The sequence below is a fragment of the Dermacentor variabilis genome, chromosome 2 (assembly GCF_050947875.1).
Source record: "Dermacentor variabilis isolate Ectoservices chromosome 2, ASM5094787v1, whole genome shotgun sequence".
Taxonomy (NCBI): Eukaryota; Metazoa; Arthropoda; class Arachnida; order Ixodida; family Ixodidae; genus Dermacentor; species Dermacentor variabilis.
This window is the reverse complement of record NC_134569.1, coordinates 18439913-18459329: the sequence shown is the minus strand read 5'-3', so window position 1 is coordinate 18459329 and position 19417 is coordinate 18439913. Positions and strand designations below refer to the sequence as shown.

General features: G+C 47.8%; 1 protein-coding gene across 7 annotated transcripts in view; it reads left to right on the top strand.

The window, feature by feature from the left end:
* The window catches only part of LOC142571445 (mediator of RNA polymerase II transcription subunit 12-like protein), a 222155-nt gene that overhangs the window by 16817 nt on the left and 185921 nt on the right, over positions 1 to 19417 (top strand). For all 7 annotated transcript variants that reach the window (XM_075679800.1, XM_075679797.1, XM_075679795.1 and 4 more), the window contains exons 9-11: positions 3608 to 3762; positions 17541 to 17661; positions 17779 to 17925. In XM_075679800.1, the coding sequence (XP_075535915.1) occupies positions 3608 to 3762; positions 17541 to 17661; positions 17779 to 17925 (423 nt within the window). The remainder of the gene's footprint in view (positions 1 to 3607; positions 3763 to 17540; positions 17662 to 17778; positions 17926 to 19417) is intronic.

The window sequence follows — 19417 nt, the reverse complement described above, 5'->3', positions numbered from 1 at the left end:
CACTGGAGGGGGGGGGGGAAGAAACTAAAAGTGAACCACACACAGACCTAGGCACCTTTGGCATCCTTAAAGGGACACTAAACGCAAATATTAAGTCCAGCTAAAGTGATAGATTAGTGCTCAAGAATCTTTAAGGCGCCAATATTATCACGAACAGAGCCTTAATAATCGAAAAATTGAGGTAAATGCAGGACATGATTAGAGACTCCCCAGGGACATTCAAGCTCTTCCCCAATGATGAAAGCATTCCTCAGTTAAATTCTGTCACAAGTACTCAACCACTCGTTGCAAAAAAATCCTTGTATTGTACTATAACATGAAATAAAATGCTACCTGTTCAGTTATATTTCATTCTTAGAAAGAACTAATTGAAGTTACCCTTGACAACGACGCGAGCGGTCGAAAGGTTCGTTTTCACTCGACTCCGCACTGCCCATGCTAACACGTTTCAGTAGTTTCATTATCGCATAGTGCTGCATTGGTTTTGCTGGCTCACGAAACTCGCACAAACTGCAAGTAGTAGAGAATTCAACTTCATGTGAGGTAGTGGAATGCCCGAACGGTCTACGCCATTTGTCCGAAAAGCAGCTGCAGCGGTGAATCCAGCGCTCCGTCTTGGCCTGGTACCGCTGTCTGTCAAACTCGCACAAACTGCAAGTAGCAGAGAATTCAACTTCATATGGTGTCGTGGGATGCCCGAACGGTCTATACCACTTGACCGAAAAGCAACTGCAGCGGCGAATCCACCGCTCTGTCTTGGCTTGGTACCGCTGTCTGTCGGGCGCCGTTTTATGCATCGATGGCAGCAAAGGGTGGTGATGGTGTACGCAACGTCACCATTCCCCTGGTTTGGTGGCAGGAGATTTGAATTTCGAAAAAGGTATTCGGACCCTTGAGATGCAGTTTTGTAGTAAACTAACCCTTTTCTGGCACAAAACAAGCATTGCGAGGTTTCTGGAACAGTATTTAAACAGTCCATGTCAACTTAGTATTTGCCTTTGGTGTCCTTTTAAGTCATTTACTGGGCAAAGCCGTTCGCAGCATTTCTGTGACACCACGAGAACAATGAATGGTGACGGTAGAAGGACGATTGTGATGGCATGATACCAGTGACTGTAACTGTGGCATGATGATGACAGCACGACAATGATGATGATCGTACAACAATGACACTTCGTCGACTGCCGTCTAGGACACTGAAAAACTGCGTTAGATGTCTACTGCACTGAAAGTCACGCTGTGAACAATTGTGCTTCACTTGGCCTTGAATTAAACCATTTTTAGAAATGAAGATTTAACTAGTACATCACAACCTTTAAATTTTGCGAAGCACATCTTCAATAGAGATATGCCAAATCGGCGAATGTGCTGTTCCACATATCTTGTCTGATTTAACGAAAATGGTGAATCTCACTCTTAATAAGATGCCATTGTGTAGGGTGGTACTGCCATTCCTCCCACGCTCCGTTCGTTACACTGTCCAATCTTTCAAAATGTGTTTTTCAGCTTCAAAAGTGCTACTAGCATGACCTTGGCCATCTTGGTTAAGGGAAGTTAGGTGCCAGGGAAAGGCTGTTCTTCGAGTATTGCTATGCCAAATCTCGTCTGTGGTTTTTCTTTGCCTGCCTGTGAGATCGATTTAACTGTACTCTGAATACTGCACAACATTATGATGTTAAGAACACTCAAGCTCTAGGGTAGAAATAAATTGAACTGTGACAGTGTTGAGTGCACGCAATGGCATCATCATTGACTCTATCACATTTCTACTGCCATGTTGACATGATGAGATTAAGACCAGTTTGGTGGTCTGACTGAAGGCATAGGCGGTCACATTTTCCAAGAAAGAGGAGCAATATCTTTTGTAGTATGAAAAAATGCCCAAACCTTTGTGATCATCATGCAGGAATGCAACCACTCGGCATATCTAGAGCTTTCGCAAACACTTGTGCACATTGATATATTTCTTGTTACCCCGGTATTTTTTATCCACTTCATTTTAGCTTGAAAAACAAAAGAAAGCTCTTGTATTACCACCACAGAAGCCTAGTGCAATATATCTCTGCAGATGAAAGGCGTTAATAATTCCCCTGGGATTTTTCAGGAAAGGAATGTTTTGACTTGCTCAACCAGATCAATCAGTTAATTTTAAACATGAAGCACTCAGGGTATATATCTTGTGAGGTATGGAATGCTCTAGTTAACAAATTGCACAGTAGTACGAACATACATACAACAAGGGCATTTAGTATTACTCATTGTACACTGCAGCTCCAGCTAGTCAATATAAGTACAAAGAATAGCTCCTCACTGGAACACATTGTATGGAATTTCAGCTAACCAGGCAAGGTTACTGAGTAAATGTTTGTCCTTGCTGAACCTCGATGCCTAAGTCAGTTGTGGGAGTGGCCTCACAGAAAGAAGTGTGTCTGGGCGATCGTGTTCTGTTAGATGTGCACTCCAAAGCTGCTAAAATATGTGACAGCCTCGTGAAGTGCACTGATGAGTGAATAGTTGGTATCATTTTACGTAGGTAACGCCATCCCGCAGCTGAAGAGGAGGCAGTTCCTCTCGAGCCCGACTTGTTTACGCTGTCAGGTGGTGCAACCATCGCAACACTTGGGCCATCTCTTGGCGTAGCTGCATGGCTATGACATTGGCTTTTGCTGTCATGTGTTTGTCATGCAAGGAGACCGAATTTCAGAAGACAGGAGAATCGTGTGGGGAGACAAATGTCAGGGGACCCCACAGTCTACTGGCCAATGCAATTTTGTTTGGGCCGCTTTGTCAGCTTGTAATCAGCGCAAAGAAACCGTTCTAGCCTATATTACTCTGTGTTAAAGAAGTGTAGATAAAAAGGATACACCGACCAAGTAAAGGTTTTCTAATGCTTCACTCACTGTGGCCTCTTCACTATTCATTGGAAAAAACTAAGAAAAAGAAAGAGCATCTGACATTCGGACAGAAACGACTGAGGTACACCAACGAAGGTTCGTGAAGACATCAGTCACTGGCAGCTATCTTGCGTTCTGTGGAACTGGACAAAAACCATTGTGGGCGTTGGATTTAAATAGATTGCTTTATTTATGCTCAATCTTTACAAAAATATGCGCAAGGACTGTTGAGCTGATAGCTGAAACTAGTGGAGGTAAATTCTTTGGCTATGCTGAATGTGTTCGGCAGGGCACCAGTATTATAGGGAGGCTGAAGTTGCAAGTCTGCTCCAACAGAGCACATGCTTTCATACCTCATTGAGCATTAAGAGAATACCATAATTGATTTCAAAATACACTTTTTGACAGAAAAGCTACTTGCTACCTAAGATGGTAGGTCCAAAGCCACATATCTTGAGTAATTGGTGCTTAAAACTGGTTTTGGTGTTCTTGCTAATATTGCTCACAACTGTGCTGGGCACCTGCATGCTGTTATTCTTTTGTAACATGCATTCTGTGAAAATCACGCTATTTTAGCTACAAGTGTACTGTGTGCTTCAAAATTTATGCTTACTGAAGTGCCAGTGCAAAGCAAGTCTAGTGAGTTTGAGCTAAATTTCTCCCTACGTTCTCAGACAATATTGTTGTTGCTTTTCTCTTTCTTCTATTAACAGTATGTGGGCGAGTTTTCTCGCTCTGAGCTGCTATCACGGAGGCTGGCTCATCACTGTTCCAAGAAGCTAAGTCAGCTGGTTGCTGACTACACTGTCAGCTCTCCAAGGAGCCAGAGTCCAGTCACATTAACTGCCAATTCAACAACGAATGGCGGGTGAGTAAATTAAAGTTAGTTTGGTTGTGTCATGTCATAGACTGCAATCACTGTTTGTGCAGATGAATGTTTTCTCTCACTTTAGCCTCTTACTGCACGGTGAATAATATATGGTACACATTACAACTTCTTCTAGTATAAGAGAATCAAAAAGGTGTGCGATCCTACATATTGTTATGAGCCAGTTGTCCTGCTGATGTACAAGAAGATGCTGAAGTGTAGAGCGGACAAGAGGAGGATGAAGTGAGATCTATCGTCCGCAGTCTTTATTGTTGCGGCCCAATTTTTAGACTCCTTGTACATGGTGTAAATAGACCCCCTTTTCAGTAGATCTCCCCGTAACATCTTGGTGCAAGTGCAGGGTACATCACGATCCCATCACGAAAACTCGCAGTGAACATCTTGTGGGCCATTCGACCATGTCGACTGAGAGGCCCACTGTTTCGGTTTTGGCTACCACAACACCGATTGTCTTGACCCAACTCCGAGATTCTAGCTCCTTCTCCGGCACCGACGCCGTGTACGTCGAAGACTGGTTAAAATTGAATATGAATGAGCCAGCAAGAACAACCAGTAGGACCCGACTATAATGCTGGCTAACATCATTTATTACCTCGAGGGAACGGCCCGTGTTTGGTTCTAAACACATGTGGAGGAATTGACCAGTCAGGACACTTGCAAGCAAAAGCTGCAGGAACTTTCTGGGAAGCCAGTTCGGCGCCAGCCAACTGACAAGAAGGAACTTTCATCCCGGGCCGAAACATCTACTGAACTGTACATTGTGTCCATGCAAGATGTATTGGCGGGTTGACGACAAGGTGCCCAAAGCTGACAGAGTCAGCCACATTCTTAAAGGCATCGCCGACAATGCTTTTAATTTACTGGTGTACAAGGACTGCTCGACCATCGACGACATTATATGAGAGTGCTGACGCTTTGAAGAAGCAAAGAGCCATTGTGCCTCACAACAATTTGTTTGGCTTCCTAATACCGCTGCTACCTCATTGTGTGAAGACGTCCAGCCACCTGATGCCGAAAACTTGCTGCGTCTTGTCTGGTGCGAGATTGAGGCTGCCTCTCTGTCGGTTCCTCAGGCTTGTTCTTGCGATGAGTCCCGCCCGGCAGTATCTTTGATTTAAGCTGTCGTACACAAAGAGTTGGCGAATGCAGGCATCCGTCCCACCTGTACTGTAAGTGGCCCTACAGTCAGCAATTACTTTCAACCTCCCTGCCCACCATTGACCTATCTCGGATATCGCGACACATAACAACAAGCCAGTACGCTTTGACTGCAACGGGATAGGTCATATTTCCTGCCATTGTCGCTATGGTTGGCTTCCGTCTCCTCGTCCCGTGTACACAAACCGCCTGGAAAAGAGTCGGTCCTCGCCCTTTCATGGCCGCAATGACCTGCCGCACTACATGTATAATGTTGCTGCTTCGACTCCATGCGACGACCATCGCTCGCCGTCCCCACAGAACCTCCATTCTTGCTCACCAATTGCCTGTGGCTTGCCGTTGCCATACCCTTGCCGTCCCTTTTAGGAAAACTGACCAGTGCAGCTCCCAGAGGTAATGCTGCATTGGCCCATCGACTCGGAAATCCTCTGTTAACCCTGGCCACCCAACAAAATCTTTTGGACATACAAGTGGACGGCGCACCTGTTTCGGCACGCATAGACACGAGGGTGCAATTATTGGCTATGAGAGCTCGTCTTTCTCATCATCTCTGCAAGGTTCTGATGGCCGTGGCGTCGCCTGTTGTTCGTGTTGCCGACGGCAGTACATCTTGCGTTGTTGGCATGTGTACTGCGCATGTGAGCTTCGCTGGCCACTAGACTTCAGTTATATTTGCCATTCTGCACCAGTGTCCACACGAAGTCATCCTCGGCCATGATTTCCTGAGCACCCATTCTGCCCTCATCGACTGCTCTTCTGGCTTTCTACAGTTGGAACTCCCTTCTGCTCCCAATCAGACCACCGAGTCACCACCGCGTTTATGTGTCGCCGAGTTTATTCGCCTTTGACCAGCTATCGCGACGTATGTCACACTGACCTGAGATCCCATGGTTTGTGACAGCGACTACATGATCTCTCCTTCCCTCGACGCTCTTTTGACAAGGCTTGTAGCCCTCCCTCACACTTTTGTGGCTGTTTCTGTGTATCCTTGTTCTTAACTTTAGATGCACACCACAATTGCTTCCCGAAGGTATCACACTGGGCAGCATGGCGCCTTAAGGTGCGCACCACCCTCTGGCCTTTACTATTGATGCCCCATAGTCTTCTGGAAGGCCCTGACACCAGCACTCAATTTGACGCCCGTTTTGACGCATTGATTTTCCCAGACCTTTCGGCTATTCAGTCTGACGACTGTTGTCGCTTGCTAGTTGCTTACAGCAGCACTTTCGATTTTGCTTTGCCCCATTAGAGCCAGGCAAAAGTTGTGACTCATTGCATTGACACTGGGAATGCCACTCCCATCCATCGGTGTACTTACCAAGATTCTGCGACTGAACGCAGCGTAATTGAAACGGAGATCGAGAAAATACTTTTCATCGAACCATCTATGAGTACTTGGGCATCCCCTGTGGTGCTTGTCAGAAAAAAAGACAACACCTAGCGGTACTGCATCGACTATCGGCATCTAAACAAAATTACTATAAAGAGCGTGTGCCTTTTGCTGCAAATTGACGACACCCTCGACTCTGCATGGCGTATAGTACTTTTCTTCTATAGACCCTCAGTCCAGCTACTGGCAAATTGCCGTTCACGAAAAAGACAGGGAGAAGACCGCAGCCTTTATAACACCAAACGGGCTCTACCAGTTCAAAGTTATGCCATTTGGCTTGTGCAGTGCCCCAGCAACATTCGAACGAATGATGGACTCCCTTCTTTGAGGTTTCAAGTGGTCTACTTGCCTGTGCTATCTTGATGATGACGTCATTTTCACGCCTACGTTCTCCAGTCATCTACATATGCTGTGGGATCTCTCCTCCCGTGCTCTCGGGACAAAGGAACGACACAACACAGTAGTGCAAACAATCACAAGGGCATTTATTGCACCTTTCATAGATTAATGCCTGCTAGCCGAGTTGCTATCCACAAAACATGCCGATGGGCACGCTACAAATCTAGAAGTCCGACTCACCGCGACCGGATAGCGAGCGAATATGTTCGCCCCATGCTGGATCCCAACGCCTGGTTGTTCGCGCATACTGTCACGCGAACCGTTGCGCGTTCGAAGGCAGCCACGCGAGGCGGTCTCGCAGAAGCATGGGTCGGCACGCGGGACGTCCACACTGTTCGTCGATCTCCCGGGAAAGAGACAGCCTGTTCTCCCCTGCGCCCCCAAGTAACCCTGATGTGAGGCGGCGTTAGCAGCGCAACACTCGCGCCATCTCTCGCACTGCGCCCCAACCACATCGACCGCTGCGGGCATCACGCAGGCCACGCGGCGAAGCCGGATTACAGGAGACGCACGAGAGTTGCGCATCCCCACATCCCCCTAACCTTAAATCACCACATATTCCGGCGAGACATGTCACACCGTCTACCATCAACGCGTGCTTCGCGAACAAGGTAGTACATGCAACATTGGCCGCACCGAGGAAATGTCCACACGCTGTCCATAACATGCGAGCCGACTGTCCTTGGGTACACCGCTGGCGTCCGCCGGTCACAGCAGCAGCTTTGCAGACTCGATGGCACGATTCCAGGCCAGGACTCCGGAAACGACGACGCAGTAGTCGGAACGAGCAGTCGCGCCGACGCGTCCTGCTGGCAAGAGCCGCCGTAGCTGTCAGTGACCACCGGCTCTTCTGTCCGCCGTTGAGGGTTGTGAGCTGGATACAGGAGGCCGCCGAAGTCGCTACGCCGAACTGGCCACAGCAGCACCATCGCCCGGGGTGGCTCGATCGTAGTCCGGGGCAGCAGCGCAGACGATGTGCAGGTGACAGCAAGCCAGGGGTGACTCCAATCACGCTGCGTACACTCAACACACTCGGCAAACACTAAAGTAGTGCAAGGGAGAGGAATTCTGCATGCGCATCGCCCACGTGGTACGATGTTCAAGTCGGCTAGCAAAAGATCGGGCAGCTACTCAGATGCTAAGTTCACGTGAACGAAGCTCGCTTCCTTGAGTCGAACGAGTAATTTCAATTCGTGCAAGGCTAAATAGAATGAGGGAAGCAAATTGCAACACCTCAACGCCACGGTCCACCAGGTTGTGTCCCTCCCCGTGCGACAGGCAGCTCCATAAAGCCTTAGGCCTAAAGCGTCGCTACCCTGACAACAACCGGCATCCAAAAACAACAACCAAAATGGGCGCAAAACAGGCAGCCGCGAGGAGACGTCAGCTCTGTGAGGTGGTCCTACTTGGCTCGGTGCACACAGCATCCGAGTTGACGGCGCCCACCGTCCCAGACGGTGTCGGAGCGCCCGGTGCCAGGCCGCAATACCAGTCAGCCCGTAGCAGCATCCGTGGCCTGCGGCCACCCGGCTCCCAGAGCCGCGACTTCATCAGAGTCAAAGAGATAGGAGAAGCTATTTACGTGAGAAATTCGAACCACCCACGAGGCTTCCGTACTCACTCGCTTCAGGCTTGCCAATGCTCCACGGGTGCTGAGCCTCGCTCTCCCAGGAGGCAGACCACGTGGCTCTCGTACCGAAGAATGTCATTAAAAAAAAAGACACTTGCAAAAAGGCTTAGCATGTTGACAAGTTCAAGCACACTACAGCCACCATAGCCTCTCTCAAGAAAGCCCGCCGCTGACGCTAGCGATCAAAATCCACGCTAGGCCTACGCTTCGGTTCAAACAAAGGTCTCGAACGAAGCAACACTTAAAATTATCGTCCGATGCCCCAAGAGTCCCATGTTGGGCAGCCAGATGTGGGGTCTCTCACACCCGTACTCTTGGGACAAAGGAACGACAACACAGTAGTGCAAACAGTCACAAGGGCATTTATTGCACCTTTCATAGATCAATGCCTGCTAGCCGAGTTGCTATCCACAATACATGCCGATGGGCGCGCGACAAATCTAGAAGTCCGACTCACCGCGACCGGAAAACGAGCGAATATGTTTGCCCCATGCTGGATCCCAACGCCTGGTCGTTCGCGCGTACTGTCACGCGAACCGTGGCGCATTCCAAGGCGGCCACGCGAGGCGGTCTCGCAGAAGCATGGGTCGGCGCGCGGGACGTCCACGCTGTTCGCCGATCTCCCGGGAAAGAGACAGCCTGTTCTCCCCTGCGCCCCCAAGTAACCCTGCCGTGAGGCGGCGTTAGCAGCGCAACACTCGCGCCATCTCGCTCACTGCGCCCCAACCACATCAACCGCTGCGGACATCACGCAGGCCACGCGGTGAAGCCGGATTACAGGAGACGCGCGAGAGTCGCGCATCCCCACAATGCTCTCTGCCATTCTACGCGTCCTTCGCAATGCAGGTTTTCAACTTAACTCTGCCAAATGTCGCTTTAGCCACCGAGAGATCACTATACTTGGCCATCTTGTCGATACGACAGACCCTGCCAAAGTTAGCGCCGCTACCAACTTTCTGACACCTTGTTCTACTCAGGACACCCATTCCTTTTTCGGCCTTTGTTCTTATTTTTAGCGGTTTGTGAAAGATTTTGCAGAAATAGCACGGCCCCTAACCTGCCTTCTTAAAGAGACACTAAAGGCAAATATGAAGTCAAGCTAAAGTGATAGACTAGTGCTCGAGAATCTATAAGGCGTTAATAATCTCGCAAACAGAGCCTTAATAATCGAGAAATTGAGGTAAATGCAGGACATGTTTAGAGACTTCCCCGGGACATTTAAGCACTTGCCTGATGACGAAAGCACTGCTCAGTTAAATTTTGTCGCTAGTACTCAACCACTAATTGCAAAAAACATCCTTGTATTGTATTAAAGGATGAAATTAAATGCTACTTGTCCAGTTCTATACCATTTTTTAGAAAAAGAACTCGTGAAAATTACCCTTGACGACGACGCAGGCGGTCAAAAGGTTTAATTTCCGCTTGACTTCGCGCCGCCCACGCTTTAGCGTTTCACTAGTTTTGTTATTGCGCAGTGCTTTGCTGGTTTTAATGGCTCGCGAAACTTGCACAAACTGCAAGTAGCAGAGAATTTGACTGCCATATGATGTTGCGGGATGCCCGAACGGTCTATGCCACTCGACCAAAAAGCAGCTGCAGCGGCGAATCCACCACTATGTCTTGGCTTGGTAGCGCCTCCTGTGGGGCGGGTTTTTACCCCCAACGGCAGCAAAGGGTGGTGAAGGCGTATGCAACGTCACCACTCCTCCGGATGGATGGCGGAACATATGAATTTCGAAGGCATTCAGACCCTGCAGATGCAATTTTTTCGTAAAGAAAGTTTTCTTAGGGTGAAATAAGCGTGGTTTCTGGAATGGTAGTTAAACAGTCCACGTCGACTTAGTATTTGTCTTTAGTGTTCCTTTAAAGGGCACCTCACCAGGTCTGGCCATTTTGAGCTGACAAGCGCAGAGAATACATTGCGCGATAACAATCGTGTCTGCAAAGTATTACATCGCTACGTGCTGCGGAAAGGTCTGAAATTTCAAACCGAACGCCGCTTTTCCTTCTCCTCGTGGCCGCCACGCTCCAAGCCGGACGGTGACGCTCTTGTGTTCCTGCGCCTACATATTCGTGTCCGCAGTGTGACATCACTCGTGGAGACACGTGACTTCGAGAATTATTCAAGACTACATCTGTTATCTGTGTGATCTGCTTGAATTGATGAATTGAAGTTTAGAGAAATAATAAAACACACACACGGAATGTCTGCATGTTTTTCTTTTACTTCGCATCGAAGCAAGAGATGTACTTCTGCTTCATCTGTTTGTTCCCACGGTCTTGCGGTCACGTGCGCAGGTACCAAAACTATGCCATTTTCTACCATGTTCTAGTGGATCATGCTGTGCGATCCGCTTGTTCTGCCTCAGTATTCGTGTAGCACTGAATTATACTGCTAGTCATGTTTCCTTGTGCACAGCGCGCAAAATCGTGTGCTGCGCGAACAAGACAACAGCTCGCGCATGACGCCGTCAGCAGAAATGCATAGTGCCGAAAAAAAAAAAAAAAGCAAGGAGAAAAAAAATGAAGGTGGGGCCTGTGTTGTATGCATCACACGATCCTCGAGGTCCTGTATGGGAGAACGCAGGGAAGGAATTTCGCTTGCGGAGGCTAAACGGTGTGGGGTCTCTCACACCCGTACTCTTGGGACAAAGGAACGACAACACAGTAGTGCAAACAATCACAAGGCCATTTATTGCACCTTTCATAGATCAGTGCCTGCTAGCCGAGTTGCTATCCACAAAACATGCCGATGGGCGCGCGACAAATCTAGAAGTCTGACTCACCGCGACCGGAAGCGAGCGAATATGTTCGCCCGATGCTGGATCCCAAGGCCTGGTCGTTCGCGTGTATGGTCACGCGAATCGTGGCGCGTTCGAGGGCGGCCACGCGAGGCGGTCTCGCAGAAGCATGGGTCGGCGCGCATGCGGGATACGTCCCCGCCGCGCGCCGACCGGGCAAGAGGGTCGCTGCACGTGCGGCACGACCGTCCCGCTTCCTGTCTCGAACCCAACAGCCCGAGCGCCTTGTCTCCCGACGCCCGAGTAACCCCGCAGCGGCGCGACGCTCGCGCCATCTCTCGCACCGCACTTGTACCACCCGACCGCCGCGGGCGCCAGGCCACGCGGCGGGCGAAGCCGCCCTGCAGGAGACGAGCCATGCGGGAAAACTAGATCTCAGGGGAGGCGTGAGAGTCACGCATCCCCACAACGGGGAGAGTGGAGAGAGCGTCTTGCTTGGCAGTGGAGCCTGCCTGCTGAAATCATGGTTTCGCGGCACTGAAATATTTCTATCTCGGCCATTAATGAGCAGATTTGAAAAATTTTTGCAGCAGAACGCTCCTTAGAGGAGACGTAACAACTTCCAGCGTATAAGCAAAATTTGCTGTGGGGCCTGGTGAAGGGCCCTTTAAGAAAGACGTGACTTTTTCCTGGGGTCCTGAACAAGCGGCTGCCTCCTTACAGCTGATTGGACTACTAATATCACCACCAGTGTTGGCCCACTTTGACGAATCTGCGGCTACAAAAATCCGTACCGACACCAGTGGCCACTGCTTCGGCGCAGTTCTTGCCCAATGCCAGCATGGTCAGAACTGCATTATTCTTTATGCCAGTTGCCTTCTTTCCCCTGCTGAGTGAAACTATTCAATCACAGACAGAGAATGTCTCGCTCTTGTTTGGGCCATCGCTGAATTTCGCCGTTACCTCTACGGCCGACCCTTCACTGTCATTACTGACCACCATGCTCTCTGCTGGCTGTCCTCTCTCAAATATCCCACTGGTCACCTTGGTCGTTGGGCACTGTGACTTCAAGAATATTCACATACCCTCGTTTACAAATCTGGCCACTTGCGCCTGGATGTCGACTGCCTCTCCAGATACCCAGTAGATCCACTGGACACTGCCATGAGTGACTCCAGCCCTTGTGTTCTTTCCATCTCTCAACTTTTCAACATCGCTGCCGAACAATGCCTTGGTGCGTCTTTACGCAAGGTCATTGAAAATTTTTACTTCCACGCTCCCGATCCTTCTTTCTGCCTTTTTGTACTCCAGAATGACATGTTATATTGTCAAAATTTACTCTCTGACAGTTATGACCTTTTGCTTGTCATCCCAGCCCACCTCCATTACACTGTCCTGACGCAGCTGCATGATGCGCCCACGGTAGGCCATCTCGGCGTGTCACATGCATACGACCGCGCACGGTGCTGTTTCTATTAGCCTGGGATGTATCGCTCAATGTGCCATTACGTGAACTCATGCGACCTTTGCCAGCGCTGGAAAAGGTCGACACTGCTGGCCTGCAGGCCATCTTCAGCCTCTGGACATTCTGTACGAGCCGTTTCACCATGTCAGCCTTGATTTACTTAGTCTGTTCCACTTAACTGCTTCTGGAAACAAGCGAGTCGCCGTTGTAACAGATTATGCGACATGGTTTGCCATTGCACGTGCACTTCCCACTAGCTGTGCCACCGACGTTGCAAACTTCTTGCTGCGTAACGTCATACTCCAGCACGGGGTTCCTCGGCAACTTGCTAACTGACTGGGGCAGACAGTTCCTGTTGAGGGTGATTGATGACATTCTCAAATCCTGCGCAACGCAACATAAATTGACTACGGCCTACCATCCAAAGAGGAATGGTTTGACAAAATGCCTGAACCGAACACTTACCGACATGTTGGTCATGTATGTGTTTGATGACCACCATGATTGGGACACAGCATTATCTTTTGTGACATTCGCATGTGTGTTCTTTTTTCCCTTTATTTGTATAATCTCCCTTTCTTTCGATGTATGGGCATTCTTCTTTGTGTCTCCCCTTACCCCTTCCCCAGTGCAGGGTAGCAAACTGGATATCTATCTTCTGGTTAACCTCCCTGCCTTTCGTATCTCATTTATCTTTCTTTCTCTTGCGTACAACACTTCCAAGCATGAGACCGTTGGTTATTTGCAGTTTTTTTCTCGTATATGGTCACAACTCTACATTAACCATGGACACCCTGGTCCCTTCTTCTGGGTGCCCACCCACTGAATAGGCTTGAGGGAGTATAGCCCGTGCCGACCATGCACGTCAAGTTTCTCGCACTCCATTTTCTGAGTCCCAAATCCACCAGCAGTCTCACTACAACAGCCACCACAGGACCACCCATTTTGTCTCTGGATCGCTCATCCTCCAGTGGTCCCTAGCACGACGTGTCGGACTATCAGAAAAACTTCTTGTCCAGTACGCCAGTCAATATCGTGTGTGCTTCCAAGTAGCTGGTGTCACTTACGAAATCGCTTCACTGCTGCTTCGTCATCATTTGCTCATCCCCAATCGGACATTGTCCACGTTGTCCGTCTCAAGCCCTATTGTGCCCCAGACACCCCTTAATACCTTCTGTGCTAGTTCTTACCCGTAGCTTTGCTCACCTGCAACAAGTCGGTGCTTTCACCGCCAGAAGGTAGTGTTATGAGCCAATTGTCCTGCTGATGTAGAAAAAGATGCTGAAGTATAGAGTGGACAAGCAGAGGACGATGTGAGATGTGTCGTCCGCCATGTTTGTTGTTGCTGCGCCATTTTTAGTCTCCTTGTACATAGTGTAAATAAACCCCCTTCTCTGTAGATATCCCTGTAACAATATTTTCCCGAAATCCATGTCCTCTCTGGCATCGAAATACACAGCAACTGTAGCACGGGAAATAATTTTCTAGTGAAATTTTCTTAAAATAATGTATGGGGGCAGCTCGTCAATTATCGGGCAAAATGTTCGTAAATCAACAGGTTATTTTTTCAATTTATACAAATGAAATTGGCACAGAGGTATTACCAGAGTGTTTGTTTACTGTTTATTAGCCTACTGTGATGTTTCGATTGAGAGAGACGTTCGGGTGATTGTGTGAGGCAAGCATTAATTGGCTGTATCATATATGATGCAGCATGTAGTTATGGGTTGTTTTTAGGAGGAATGCACAGACCTGTTTTCTCATGAAAGAACATATTTGGTAGCAATATATAACATGTCTACAGGCTAAACTGTTTCTTAGCACCATTATTTAGGATAAATAGGTCAGAAAATGACAATGCCAGCACTGTATACAATAAAGATAGCTTGGGGTTGCAGTGTTCCAAGAGCTAATGACAATGGCAGTGACAAGTAACTGTTGGATGTAGAAAAAGGTTTTCTTTCGGCTTGCATCAAGATCCTAAAGACTATGCAAAGCAAAAATTGACGTAAAACCAAGATTATAAGTGATTTGGGGCTGTATTCTGTAGCGGTTCGCATTGGAACCGGTTCGGTCTGGCTGTTACATCTGGATTACGTCACTCAAAGAAAGAGTGGAACGGGGCGGCATGAAGAGAACCAATCAACGAGCGGCGGTTTGCCGGAAGATCACGTCATCATTTTTGTTTGTACTTGGGAGACGGCATACTTTCAAATATAATTTCCAGTAATAAATGTGAGCATACGGCGCAGACGGCTACTGGGAGTTGTAATTTTATTTGTGTTGTTTTCTTATTTAGTCGCTAGGTGGTGTGCCATACGTTATGCAAACAACTTGCCTCGCTTTGTTTACGTTTTGTCCTTGTGCGCCGAAACCGAAACGATGTCGTCGCACAAGGACAGGCGGCTGGGTCCTCATGTTTCAGCGAGGCAGCGCGAAATACTCGTTTCATTTGTCGAGGAGCACCCCTACCTAGCAAAGGCGTCGTGTGTGTTGGGCCAGCAGCTGACAACGGCTTTCTGTTGTGCCGTAGATGGGAATCTAACCTATCCTTTTTCTTTGCCCACACCTGTAATGGCCTTGGTGACGGCTGTAATTATCCAGCTGACCGAAGGCTGCGACAGTGCAATCGCATCTTCATTCTTGATGCACTGTTGAAAGCTCCCGGTGGCAAAAACAGCGCGCAAAGCACTTTCATCGTAGTGTCGACACCGCGAAATCTTTGAGGTCCGAGATGTTCTTCGAGCTCATCGCAAAGACATCGCACTATGTCTTTGGAGAGCCTAAAATGCCTTCGAAACTGTTCTTCGGCCATGCCGAATGTGTCGCGTCGTTGTTTTTCGGCGCTCGCCAGCAGCACAACCAAAGGAGCCGCCATTGCCGTCTCTGTCTCGTCTCGTCTAGGTGCCAGCTCGTCAGCTGGCGCGAGACTAGCCGGCAGCCACGGTTGCCCTAGCAACCCTCGACATCATGCTCGCCACCGTGCGCGACCCTCGAGCGAACCACTTCTCTGCGGTTCCTCTCGTAGCAGGAAACCGGTTCCTTTCCAGATGATTGACAACCTGTGTGACGTCAACAAAATTTGTCGTCCCGCCCACCAGGGATGACGACAACGAAGCGCCGACCAATGGCAACAGCCAGACTGAACCGGTTCCAAAGCGAACCACTGCAGAATACGGCCCCTGGCCTAGATCTGGAAGCTATCAATTATTCAAGTATGGCGTATGGTTATTCAAGTATGGCGTCATCAAATTTTAAAGAAACTTATACAGTCAAATCTCGTTAATTGGGACACGCTTAATTCGAACTTTCGGTTTATTCGAACTGACTGTGTTGTCCCGTCAAAACTATGTGTTCTCCAATGGGCGAAAGCGCCCGGTAATTCGAACGCGCAAGCATTTGCGACGGTTAATTCGAGCATACTGCGCTCCGACAATGCTCTCAGCAGCGCGTCAAATCACGCGGTGGCGCCTCCGACTAGCATTCCTTTGACCCCGCCATAGAGGAGAAGCTTAGGAGAGGCTTCTCAACGCCGCGCGCGAAGAAAAAAAAAAAAACGCCGTGGAGGGAACTTGTGCGCAGGCGTGTGCAAGCTCGCATCAGCGATCACTTCTGTTCATGGTGGTTTACTGACTTCTGTTAGTGTCGCGGCACCGCCATGTACCCCTTAGAGTCAAAGTATAAGAATGTCTGAAATTTCGGACGCAAAAAACCTTCGCCGTCCGACTTTCCGAACTTTTTACCATGACCGCAAGTCTGAAACGGCATTAATCGAAGCCATCACCACCGCCATTTTGATCATCGCGCCGCCTCGAGCCGACACTCCGGCACGCAGATCCGCTGGCAGCCGTAGCCACACCACGGCAGCGCTAGGACTAGCTACTTCGACGTTAGCTACCAAGCTTCTTGCTATTCGGTGCCGTGTTTTGCGCTGAAACGATTCGGCCCTGTTAGCAATGGCGCCGTCTCCGCCTTTGTAATCCTCCCCAATGTCTTATGGAGCACGAAAAGCGCGGCGCGTTGCATAATGCTGGTTCCAGAAAGTCAACTTCGCCTCGATACAGCAGCCTTGCGCGGTGAAGCATACCAAAAGTTCGAAGGGGCAATTGTCACGGGACATTATGTGTTTACTTTTATTATACACGCGTGTACCCTCCTCCTCCTATCACAGCACGAGCACCGATGCGCCTAGTAAGTGACTGTAATTTGTAAATACGTGTGAATAAATCTTGTGGAACTTCCCACTTATGTGTTAGCTCAGTGCACATGCGCCACTGCGGGGAAGTCCTCCACTCAATTCGCTTCCTTTAATTTGAACAAATTTTTAGGCCCCATCAATTTATAGAGGTTCGACTGTACTAGCTGGAGCTGCTAAAAAATCCACTCAATTTTCAGAGCATTGTTTCAACTTGCTCAGTAGTTCTGATAGCTTTTGCAGATTTTTGCAATTCAGTTGTCTTTCTGCGTGGTCATGAAATATACCCGTAACTGGATAAGTGACAACTCATAAAATTTAAGCATGCATTTCTTTATAAAATTATGGTTTGTTTGTTATATTTGACCCAAAGGAAAGCTTGTATAATTTTTTCTCTAGAATAAAAAAAAAAAAACTTGCACAGTAACATTTTTTTACTTGTGTGTGACAGCATCACTACAAAGGTCATGCTGGTGCAATATGGCAGTGAGATTTCTGAAATTATTAATGAAGTGCAATTTTTAGTACTGTAACCCTTGTTGGTAGTTCTTTACTCTACAAATAAGGTGCTGGAATACGGTGTGCTCTTGATTGCCTGACATGGCTGGGGCACGCATACAATATATGTCATTCTCATTTTGGGTGTTTCATGGTAAATGTTTGCTGTGATAGGTTGTGGGCAAAAAGCGCCGAGAAATCTGCATTCCATTGATAAGCCATTGGGGATGCAGATAACAGTTATGATCCACTTAATATAGTGTTGAATGTTTCCTACCCAGGAACACTGTGTCTCCAGTGCCAAATCCTCCCTCCATCAGTCCTCTGGCAGCAAGTTTCGCTGAATGCCTCAGCTGTTCTCATCATCGTTCCATTGTTCTTCAATTATCAGTAGTGCTACAGGTTAGCACTGATTTTTTCCATTTACACTGATAGGACAAGTTGGATTTCATGCTGGAAATGTTTGAGCAGCTGATCGCAAATTTTTAATCATGCTTTCTTTTTGCAATTTCTGTTCAGTATATCACACTGAAGTGTCCCACTGCTCTTGTGTGGAACAGCATTGGTGAAGGCAAAGCGAATCCCATTCTGAATGGCAGTCCCTTAGACCTGCTTCCATGCCCACCATCGTGTCTGCCCATGCCACCAAGGCCTTTCAATGCTCAGGTACATACAATCTTATACAACCATGGAATCTGATAGTGTGCCTTGTGCATTTTAGAATTTTGCAGCCAAATGTCTCTAGACAGAGGGGAAGTAAAATTAGGCTACCAGCAGGCCTGTGACACATGTGCAGTATGCTGGTGCTGTTACATTTGGCTCCTCAATAATAAGTTAGAGTAGTGCATTGAGAGTGTTCTTTTAGTATAGTGGGTTGTTATTGCACTGTGCTGAATCTATGCAGTACGCTATGCCCTTACTTTGGTACCAATTCTGTATCTCTAACAGACCAACAGGTAGCATTTGGTCTGTTAAAACTGCAGAGTGGGTACCAAAGGAAATGAAACTCGGCAGAGGATGGCACATAACTAATTGATGTGACTCAAGTGACACTGAAGAGAGAATAAGTTGAGCTGTATTAATAGTTAGGCTTGTACAATAAAAAAAAATATCCACTCTCAGCACCAGATGAGGCTTGGTAAGACAGAAAAGATGCAAGAATGGAAGACTAGTGGCGGCATCACCTTGATAGTTCGTGTATCATTCTGCCGTGATGTCGGGGATTTTGACGCTGTCTGCTCGTACCTAGTTAATTGTTTGTTGGTAAAAATGGACTACAGTCGAGCACCTCTACAATGAAATAACCAGTATAACAGAGAAATAATTCTGCCCCTGTTCTATTGTGAGCTGCATGGTGCACGACCTTTTTAATGAAGGGACCTGTATAACGAATGCTTTCGGAGGCCCCAAGCACTTTCATACAAAGGCGTTTGACTGTTCATTATATTCTAAAGGAGCCAGACTGAACTTGGGAGAGTTTCAAGGACGTTTACAGAGTCATAATTGCCTAAATACTAAAAAAAACAAATCTATGTAGCAGAATTGAAGTTTTAGGTAAAGTTCAGAAAAACATGTTTGGCCTTTATTTTATCTTCTAGTAATTAACCGTTTACTGCCAAATTAACAAAAAGGAGTTTCAAAACTATTTTATCAGACCAAGCTAATCTTTTGTTTCTTCCTAGTGACGCTTTAAATTAGGAAATTTTCAGGCACTGTACAGAGTTGACTTGCACAAGACAGAGTGACTGGACATGCACTGGCTAGTGTACGTGCAGTCTGACCTTACGTTTATTATGGTGCGAGGCTATGCGAGGGTTCAAAACTAACCGAAATTGGCGAGACCCTATGGCTGACACCGATAAGCACTGTGACCAAATTTTAATTTCTGTGTGGGTGGCCACGGCCGAGCGTGAGCATGCGATAGTCAACTTCTTCTGGAAGTGCTTATTTATCAAAATTTGAAATGCAGATTTTCACTTAATTCAACCCATTTAGTAATCTTTGGCAATAGATATACACACAGTAACAGTAGGAAGAAACGCACTGATTCAAGCACCCTTTTTAATTGATGTCAGATGTCAGCCAATAGTAGCCATCTATGGGAATCTTGCATATGATGACATATCCAAGATCTCAGCAGCTTTGAAATAGGTGAGGA